Genomic DNA, 10835 nt, shown 5'->3' on the forward strand with positions numbered 1-10835 from the left:
GCCGTTTCTATTTGCGCCGCTAACCAAACGGAGACCATTTTGGATTTCGGATGATCGATTACGCATACATTACCCAGACGTTATGTATCGTATACCGTGTCGCAGAAACTTACGGGAACTTGATTCGCATTTCCTTCCGATCATCGATCGATCGCCGATCGGCGGAAAAACGTTATTTTTTACGAATCTCTCCGTCGTACGTTGCAAACCCGCTCAATTTACCATTGAAAATATATCTTATACGTGATCTCATAATACGTGTCGTTATACGGTAAGTCTGAAGCTCGGGCGATGCGTGCAGATTGTCGAGACGTGAGAATCGTTGTATATATATATATATATATACACATGCGTATTATACACGCGGCTCGTTATCGAACTTGATACACACATGTAAATATATATATAATCACAAGGCGCGGAATAAAGAAAGAAAAAAAAAAAAAAGTAATCAGTTCCACATGTAATCTGTTGTGCGACATATAGGAAAAGTATGGATCGCGTGATATAATATTATATAGATCGGAGTAAAAAAGAAAATTCACTGCGAGAGTGCAAAGAAAAAGTATAGAAATATGTGCGAATATATAAAGAATTACAGCACGAGTGATTCGGCGAGATTTTCCGCGCATTTATTATTATTATTATTATTGTTATTGTTATTATTGTTATTATACGTCTGCATCCAGACTCGACCACGTGCGTCGCATCAAGCAGAAGGAAACGGTACCTGACTGCAGTATTTCGTAGCGCTTTGTTCTATTTTCGAAAATGCCGATTCACGATGCGGAAAACGAGAGGAAGAGAAGAGATTCGACGACGAGACGGAAAATAAGGAATGAAGGGAATACGGGACCGAAGACGTAGTCGTCGTCGTCGAGAATACTGCGAGAGATGATGCGGCGAGACATTATGTAGGTCGTCGGTGTGTCGGACGACCTGCACGAGGAACGTTTGTAGTGGCTGTAGGTGCGTTGGGGTGGTTTACCGAAAAATAAAAAAAAAAAATCTTTTCTTAACTGTAATAAAACTGTCGTTTACGATGAAAAGAATCAAATCCCCTGCAAATTCGAGCCCGATCGGATAAAATTTAGCCCGTCGATTTATCGTGAAAATATATAAAATATAGAGGCAAATGAAAAATAATAAAAACTTTTATTTTCTTTGAATTTAATACGATTGTTTTTGATTTTTTAAATTTCACCACTTTCGAGTCACAATAATTCTCAAAATATGTGCAAAATTGAAGAAAATATCCGGATACCTTTTCTGTACCAAATATCGTTGCCCTACAATAAAGGTCTCTTGATATCTTTCATTTTCGTCTATATTTTCACGCGAAATCGAGGGTGATTCAAGTTGAGCATTGCTTTTTTCCGTTTTATTTCAATGTAAAAACGAAAACTCCAAAGCGTGACCGCTAAATCTTATCCGATCGAGCTCAAATTTGCAGAAGATTTGTTTATCGTCATAAACAACACTTTTACGAAGAAGCAGCACTGGAGAAAAAAAATTATTATTATTTTTTTTTTTATAATGAAACACTCCAAGTTACGTATACGTGAACAGAATGCGTTTCCCGGTGGTGAGGGTATAAATTTTTGCAGTTGAGAAAATCGTAATTGGCATTCGAACAGCCAATTCGTGTTTCGTAATTTTCGACACGAGATGGCAGCTTCGGACGGGGCCAGGAAGAGAGGGAGGGAGGGGAGGAATTCGGGGCTACGGAGGTTCGTTGTTCCCTACGTTCCCATCAAGTTTACACAAGTATCTACAGCATGGCACCGAGGATTCGAACTTTCAACAAATCTACAAACCAAAAAATTCAAGCAATCGAATGACAATGAGAATAAATGGTGAGGGTAAGTTTTAGCGATATTGCCAAACTCTCTTAGAATTTTTCACACGCGTTTTTTTCCCATCCCCCGGTTTCGACGATTTATAAAGGTGTAAACAATTCGCAGCTGCGATTTACCGAAATACATATATTCACGGGATGGATTACCGTCGTCATACTACATATTGTTTCTTACAATAAAGTCTATTTTGTTATACACAGCGACCCGAGCTGCACCGAGTCAGTCGGGAGTTTAACGACCCGAGAAGTTATTTCGTTGGTTGTTATCACTTCGTGGAAAGCACACGTGCATACATATGTCTATATATATATATATATTTATACGTGTGTGTGTGTGTGTATGTGTATATATATACGCGTTACGAGTTACACACAGGTAGGTGTATATATATATATATCCGCATCGTACACGTATATGTATTCGACAAGTTCAAGTCCGGATGGAGAGAATAGACCAGGACGCGCTACTGGCATGTACCTACGTAGAGCTACAAAGAAGAAGCTAGTCGACGACGAATGTGGGGGGCGTTTCGCCAAGTATAATAACGCCGATATATACACACAGTCACACACACGCACACGAATATATTTATATATGCACACACGCACGGCATAGGCGCAAGTGTAAATGACAAAGAATTAGCCGTGCAACGAAGCGAGACGAAATTTTGGGTATCGCGGATCGACCGGGAGTTTGCACGTTGGCGGGTGGGAGGGATAGGGGAGAGAGGGGGAGGAGGGGGGGGGGGGGGGGGGCGGTTAATAACGGTAATCAGACCAGAAAGATGAAAAGGTGAATCGTTATCATTTTCTCCTGTCCGACGACGAAGAAGACGACGACGACGACGACGAGGAGGAGGTGGAGGTGGAGGAGGACGAGAGGCGCTGCCGAAGGTTCTTTGCGTAAAGAGTCGGTAGTACGAGGACCGGAGCCACATGGAGTCTATCTCATTCCTAGAAATAGTCTTTGGAGAAGAGGAAGAAGCAGCGGTCGTAGGACAAGAGAGAGACAGACGCCTCTAGCGCTACCTGCTTGATAAAACGCTACCGATTCCTTCCCCCTCCCCCGCGTAAACTCCCCCCCCCCCCCCCCCTCCCATCCCGTTCCCCCGCAAACGCGTTGATCCGCCCCGCCGGCAGACCGGAGAATTTTTATTTCGCCATGAGCGACGCGAGCGTGTGAGAATAATCACTGGATGATCCTCGTCGACGTCGCCGTGGCCGTGAGCTGCGGCGGTGGCGGCGGCGGCGGCGGCGGCAACACAACATCGCATTGGCACAGAGCGATAAACGAGCGAGGACGAGGATGACACTCGTCGTCGGTCGGGTCAAACGTCGCGTAATCTAACCTCAAAGGAGGGCGGAATTATAGATGAAATGAAAACAGGGTAATCGAGCGACGGATAATGTGGCACGTTCGTCTAGCGCTGCTGGTACAAACTCGCATCGTCGTCGTCGCAGCTACGGTCAGAGCCACAGCCACGGTCACAGCCACGGGAGGCAGGAAAGACCTCGCATGCCGTCCGAGTCTGCTAACCGTTCGGCTTAAATCGCTATTATTGCGTAATGATTGTCTACTCACTCTCGTCCGTGTCTCCGAGGTCTTCATTCTGGAGATAGGATATATCTGAAACCCACAAACACCACGGGTTATGGACATATCGTTCATGTTTTCGGAGAACCTCGTCCCGTCTAAAGGCACCTCACTCACCCGCCATGTTGTAACAAACTACTGCGCTTGAACGCACGCAATTGGCTGAATCGAGATGCGAGTATTCGATACGTACGAATCGCGACGATCGTTCACCCTCTCTTCAACGGCCGACCCTATCGATACGATCGATATTTTTTACGTTTGATTGCGCCCGCGCCGATAAACGCGACTATCGCCGCAATGTAACAGTCACTTGTTTGCTTCGTGCCTCCTCCACGTTTTACAAATTCTTCTTCGCCCGTCGCGCGCATTTTAAATAATAAGTAAACGAATTATTATCGTATTTCGCGATGAAAACGTTGCCGTGGTTAGAATTTTCATTTTCTTCAAATATTTCGACAGTGTGAATAATTTATTCCGGTTATTTTTACCTCAACTTCGTTTTCCCTCAAAAAGATCCACTTGCGAGTATAAATAAGCATGTCTTCATCAACTTCGGAGCGTGTCGTCGAATGCGTGGGTGGAATCGTCATTGTAGTAAAAGGTTAATTTTAGTTTTCGACCATATATTTTTTTTGTCTTTTTTCTTTTTATATCCTCCCAAGAATACAATACGTATCCGTATAATAATCTGTATTTATTTGTTAAATATAATTCATTCTGTGTGTATATATATATACATTTATAAGTATATACACATATATATACATATATATATGGGGAATTCCATGACATCTTGATCAAGATTCTACGTCGTTGTCTCAGACTGGCTTTATAAGTTTTTGTATGAAAGTACACGATGAAAAGTACAAGCCTAATATTTTGCAGAATTTTATGACCCAGCGTATCTGAAGTATGATTTAAGCATTTTTGACATAAGAATAAACATAAAAGCTCATTATAATATGGGCCGAAAAATATCTATTCAGAGAGGTGTTATAACGAGATTTTATATTTATTCTTATGTCAAAAATGCAATCAAATAAAAGAGTAATTTTTTCTTCCACACTCTCTTATTTGTCTTTTAAAATTATGAAATCTCCATCTTCTGATAAGTGTCAAAAACTTTGTTATATTTTATAAGATTTTTCTGAATATTTTCAAATTTTAGAAAGTGGGTTTTTCTTTCAAGTTTTCAAATCATACTTCAGATACACTGGGTTGAAAAATTCTGCAAAAATTGCGATTGCGTTTTTCGTCACGTACTTCATACAAAAAACTATAAAGCCAATCTGAGATATCGACGTAGAATCTTGATCGAGATGTTGTGGAATGCCTCATGCATACATATATATATATATATACGTATATATATATATCTTTTGTTTTTATACAAATTTTTCAGAAGCTTAAAAATATATTTATACTTGAGAAATCACATGATTATCTTTCTCAAGAGACGATCTATCGGTAGGACGTCGTGTTTTCGGAGATATAACAGCGATAGGGCGAATTTTCTCTGCATTCACATATCATTAAATTACAATGTAAGTACATATGTAATGTATACGTATGAGAAGACAAGGACTTCCGATTCAAACTTTAGATCATATCACATAATACTATAAGCGTCAAGAATGAACTCCTCGCATGCGAAGATAAAATTTTCCACTGTAATATCAAACAATAGTTTAGGAACTGTTGAAAGTTAATACGCGAATTACAGCGAAGTTTTCTCGTAGAGATATGCTAGTGCTCCCTGGCTTCTTTTCTTTTTCCGTACACGTCCACATGTGTGTTTCTCTACTTGGTTTTACCGATAGCAAAATTCTCAGTCCTTCACTCCTGCGGAAATACTGTAAACCGCGAAACGTGACTAATGTAAAATGAATCAAATAATACAATGCTTCATGTATTGAATACACGGCTTAACGCCGGATATCAATTTAACGCAAATGATTATCTTGCGGAGCGAATCCTTTGCGTATTTTTGTATCACTTATATTACACGAGAAAAACAAACGGTAGTAAATGTTAATTATTAAATGCTAATTATCGTTTCACGGGTGTCATGTGTTGTCAGGAACAACCTCTTTTATCGTTGCTCTACACATCGGACACTCGATCAACTGTCTCGAACACGTTTGGCAGAATCCCCTGAAAGGATAAACATTCGGGCTGTGAGAAAATGAACAACAGTTATTAATGCGAATGATGAGAACGTATAGAAGAAAGAAAAGAACCGTCACCTATGATCACAGGGCAGCAACCTTACAGTGGCTTTTTGATCAAAGCACAAAGTGCACGAGTCTTCTCTCACGCTTAATTTCCTTAGCTGATCCAAATAAATATGACGAGGTAAAACGACTTTGTCCTCGGCAGTCAAGTTTGCATGATCATTAAATTTTTGATATTTTCTGTCTGTTGGTGGAAACTTGAAGGATACATTGCCAAAGTTGAACAGGCACTGTTGGAACGACATAAAGCTAGCCGCGGCAAAAAATCCAGACCTAAAAACGATTAAAATGTGTAAATTGGTGAAGACTTTGTTCAATTTACGAATATTTGAGTACATGTATCGATTATTTTTATCAAGAACGATGATACCGACCTTGCTGTTTTAAAAACTTGAGTACAGGGCTTGAGAGGGAAGCCGTTTATTGAAAAAATAATCTCCATCTTGACCAAGTCCAACAAACAGCCTAAAATGTCACCAGCTTTCCAGCATGGCCTGTCATGCTGCGCCTCGCTCCTAGCATTGTGCCAAATTAATCTCCGACAACCGTCATAGGCTAAAGAAAATTCGTCGTCGCCTATACCGTATCCTTCCTGTATGGTATATTCAGAATAAAATGATGAATGGAACAAAATTCGTAAACAAAAAAGGAAACAGAAAACAAATAAAAATGTGTTTTGGAATATTTTCTACAATCTCGTAACTTACATGGTTAAGAAACGTGCTGTCCTTTGTAGCCCATCCGATCTGCATAACACCTGGTGTAATGATCAAAGTTTCATAGTACCAAATGCCAGAGTGGACTTGATGGGTGCATCGGACACTCTCGAAAGAGTACGCATCGCAGCGTGCCTGAAATATATTTGTGAAAAATGTTGAGCTCTTCATCAAGTACAGATGAGAAAAGAAAGAGGATAATTTTCATTTGACAAACATTATGCGTACCTCCAAACCGTTTGGGGAAATCTTCAAGTACTCGCTTACATCCTTCGTGTTCAACATCACGTTTATACCTGTGGTGTCAACCGTGTCGTGGGAGTACTTTCTGCCCTCCATTAAAACTGCAGTGTATTAAAAAAAGGTAATAATGATGTATGAGTAAGCAAGAAATGTTGGTAGCTCAAATTTCAACAAATAATTATTTCCAAGTGGTAAAAATTCCAGTAATTATACTCACATAGATTATCCAAGCACCAACGAGCACAGAAGCCCACTTGCCGTTGTACATAATGGGATGAATCGACCCATTTTTCAAGCTCTAACAACGGATTTCCTTTCTCAGCTAGCAATCTTTTCTTTATCGTTATTTTATTTTCACCTAAAAAAATTTTTAACGTCATAAATAAATTTTGATCCAACAAAGATATCAACTTATGTTGGACAATGATGTTGGATTATTAGAAACGGAACTGGCATGTGTCACTTACTAGTTTGGGCAAATTTTTCTAATCCAATTAACGAAAAAAGCACTACGTAGGGGTCGACATCTTTTCTCTGAAACAAGATGAATGTGAACCCAAGTGTTTATTCTGAGAGATCTTAGAGAGTCATATTGACTTACCAAATTTGACACGAGGTAGCCTAAGGTGGCGTCCGATAATATTGCTATACTACTTGGTCCTGCTAATTTGTCTGCTATACAGCCAAGCACAACGCAAATATTGCGCTGTTGCGTTGCGGTAGTTTGAACTTTGTTTCCAAACTTCTGAGACAGTTGAAACATTTGCGACAATCTCAACACTGAGTCCTGTAACACATTACGCAAAGAATCGATAACTTAGGAGTGTGCAAAGGGTGTTTGTCGTTTGACTGAACAATTTATGGAATTAGTTACTTAGTTAATACAGTTTCCATCTTGAATGGAAACATAAGGTAAAAAAGAAATCCTACATGGAAAAACGAGTGGATACAAAGAAATAAGAGAGTGTGCTGATATGATTTATAGTCAATGAGACCAATTCTGTACCACTGATCCAGGGTGAAAGTAGATATACATGTATATACATTCGACATGGGACTGAAACAAAAAGCACCAAAGCCCGATTAATGTTAAAATGTAGATAACGATATGGAGACTTTCTTCCCAGTTTCAGTGAACATAAAGAAGGAAAAGTGAGAAATGTGAGTCAATGTAGCCTTTATGCTACTGGGCAATAAAATCTTTCAACAATTCAGAAAACGATATACTCAGCTGGTAAATTATGTTCTATATCTGAGATAAATATGTCGCAGCTTAATGACGCTCTGTCAGTCATGAGATCTTCGTATCTTAGATCGAGCTATAATCAATGTGGCACGTATGCGTCGTATATTATAATACTAATTTCCATGAAGGGAAGATTAAACCGCAACCAATCAACCACCAGTTTCCGTGAGGTCTGGTAACTCAATTGATTACTAGCTCGTCTGACAAAACCAGATTCTGTCATTAAGGCTAGAATATGAGTTGTCTGATCAAATATATATATATGAAAAAAAAAAAAAAAAAAAAAAAAAAAAACACCAAACAAACGAACATAAGTAAACTGGAACGACAAATTTTTCAGAATATCTGACTCTGTACAATGTCAGGTCAAATATAAGTCAGTGAGCATTTCACCTTTGAAGGCAGAGGACAGTCGTCCAGTAGCAAAGTAATCACCGAGGGTCCCAGTGGATCGCTCATCGGTATGACGTTCACCATGGAACTAACGACCTGAATCCACCCATCTTCCTTGTCTGCAATGGCGTGGAGCTTCAGCATCGCCGGAGGGGGTTCTTGCTCGCTGATGAATAGAAATTTCATCGCAGTCAGAGCATGCTTGTGAATATCGAGAGAATGAAGAGATGAGAATTGGTACTAACTTGTCGACGAGTGTTCCGATGACTCCTAGGGTCTCGAGCACCAATCTGTCAACGTTTGCAGATGCTGGGAACCTGAACGTGGGAGAAGCGGTTGCTGCGTCACCGGCGGCGACTGTGTCGTTGGCAATTGGTATGACGGTGTTTCCAATTTGCGCATTGTGATTACGATTGCTGTAAGGTTCCAACTCGTCCTGAGTATCCTTGCATAGGCAGTTACCCATCCCGCGAACTTTTTAGGTTATGTTTGTATGTTTTGAATGTGTGCTAGCGTTGGAACGGCGACAGACAGCCGATATTGTATTTATTGACGATTGTTGATAGACGGTGGTTCTACCTGGCAGCGGGAGCGGATTGCAGGAAGGAGGTTAATCAACGAGAGGGGGAATCCGTCATAGTTTCAAATTCGACGCTCACAAGACGCGATATGACGGAGAATCGGTGTCTGTTCGTTTGACACTTCGTCTCGCGCATTTTCATTTTATTACGTTAATATTACGGGCGAGTCACTAGATCACCCGTGAAAATTGTTTGTTGCAGTACCATTAACACGTGAACCACATCGAGGTTGGTTGGTGGGCACAATGGCAACAACTTGCTTGCCGATGATCGAGTCAAATGAGTCCAGTTGTCGCGGATCAGAGAGGCACTGCGATATGTTTTCTTTTCGTTCCCCCTTTATTAACGTTCACGAACGTTAACTGCGAGTACTTCTGTGATAATCCCCGAGATCACCTCAAGTTTTTGTATCCATTCGAGAGAGCAGCTATGTTTATATACGGATTAATTAACTGACGGTTACGTGTTGAATAGGTGATTACATACAAGGAGGGTTTCATTAAACGAACCTCCTCCAACCCCAACACGTAATATTATTCTTTGTAGTTACGATTTTGCCTAATATGTCATTCGCACATTGCGGCACACGCACAGACATAGAGATATTTCACTACTGGCTGCCAGCAGCCTACTTCTATTTATTCGAATTTCTATGCCCGAGTGATTCACTTCATAACCAACGTCGCTAACTAGAACCTCCCTCCTGCCCTCTGCTGGCCGACTTGGAAGTCACCGACAAACCCCGTTCTCGCGTGACGTCATGACCCTCGGCGGGGTGCCAATTGATTTCGAATATTTGAAATTCGAACGCCGAGCAGTGGCGCGTGAATTCAATTTTTCACGAGTACGATCGTTGACGGAATAATTTGAAAAGAGAAAATTTTCAACTGAATATTTTTCAATCGACGTCGTCTGTAACAGTATTCAGTCGACGTCTAATTCTTTCAAATTATTTGATACTTTTCAGCAGCATATCTTGACGAAAATATGCATAAATACAACGTGCGATGCATTTTAATACGTCAGGTTATAGAATTGCAGTATACGGATGCGTGAATACCGCTCTGTTCGAGATGTATAATTTTATACTTTCCAAAAGAAGTTATACATGCACAGCGAGTATTAATTTATCTTCGTCCTCTTTTTTCTCTCTCATTATGGCATACATGATATATTAAAAACCTTTTTGTTGTTGCCTGCACTTCTAGGCCTCTTATCATACCCGTATAAAATTGTGTACCGTAAATTATAATACATATGAAAGGCACCCACAGCGACGCAGCTCTAGCCAGCGGTTTTCCTCAATTGCGATCTCGACTCGACACACAGTCAAAATATTCCCAAGAATTTCCCCGGACCGCAGGAAGGTAGCTGGCACGATTTCTCTTCCATTTCAGTCTCCGCCGTCGTGCATTCGTGAACGCAGTGTCTCCACCGAATTTGTCTTCCTTTTCCGCAGGTTACGCTGCAGCTGCTCCACTCCGTCCATCTGTCCCATTTCCTGTACGACTTACGTTTATCTCTGCCCATTCCCACACCCTCACTTCGGCCAAGTATTCCAGTCGATCCTTTTCCTTCCCTAGTATTATAAATTTCCCCTCGACTTTTTTCCCGCGCATCGCTCAGCGCTAGTTCAACGTCTAATTTAGACCGGATTGCGTCCGTGATTTTCTCCTCGTCACGTGCCGCCGAATCGCCGCGGTCTTTAGTCAAATTTTTCAACCCCGCAGCTTCGTCGAGACTCCGAAATCCCGCTGTCGTAAAATTCCCCTGCAAACCGGTATCGACCCTCCTCTTCTTACCTCCTTCCCCGATTTGCAGGTTCCTCTCCAGCTCCCCAACTTTTCCGATCAGCTTGTCGACCAGTTCCTTGATCTGCTCGACGGACCTCGCCGCTTTTTCCTTCCCGATTTTTTCCAACGAATCGGACCTCGACGCGCGGATTTCACGCTCCGCTTCATCGAACT

The 10835-nt window shown here is 41.1% G+C and overlaps 2 protein-coding genes across 3 annotated transcripts in view; both read right to left on the reverse strand.

Moving 5' to 3' along the window:
* LOC124212668 (serine/threonine-protein phosphatase 4 regulatory subunit 1) overlaps window positions 1-3575 on the reverse strand; it is a 136688-nt gene extending 133113 nt beyond the window's left edge. The window contains exon 1 of the mRNA XM_069133825.1: window positions 3441-3575. The gene's annotated coding sequence lies outside the window, so the exon portion shown is untranslated. The remainder of the gene's footprint in view (window positions 1-3440) is intronic.
* Window positions 3576-4080: 505 nt separating this feature from the next.
* Window positions 4081-9557, reverse strand: LOC124212672 (RING finger and SPRY domain-containing protein 1). Of its 2 annotated transcripts, XM_046612992.2 has the most exons (11): window positions 9378-9557; window positions 8533-9295; window positions 8288-8453; window positions 7250-7435; window positions 7116-7182; window positions 6866-7006; window positions 6634-6749; window positions 6397-6540; window positions 6064-6281; window positions 5702-5962; window positions 4081-5609 (listed from the first exon to the last, which is right to left on the reverse strand). In XM_046612992.2, the coding sequence occupies exons 2-11, from the start codon at window positions 8751-8753 to the stop codon at window positions 5522-5524; spliced, it is 1608 nt and encodes a 535-aa protein (XP_046468948.1). In that variant the 5' UTR covers window positions 8754-9295; window positions 9378-9557; the 3' UTR covers window positions 4081-5521. The 2 variants fall into 2 exon arrangements, with proteins under 2 accessions (XP_046468948.1, XP_046468947.1); XM_046612991.2 differs by having other exon boundaries at window positions 8533-9557.
* Window positions 9558-10835: the final 1278 nt, after the last annotated feature.

The sequence above is a fragment of the Neodiprion pinetum genome, chromosome 2 (assembly GCF_021155775.2).
Source record: "Neodiprion pinetum isolate iyNeoPine1 chromosome 2, iyNeoPine1.2, whole genome shotgun sequence".
In the NCBI taxonomy this organism is placed as follows: Eukaryota; Metazoa; Arthropoda; class Insecta; order Hymenoptera; family Diprionidae; genus Neodiprion; species Neodiprion pinetum.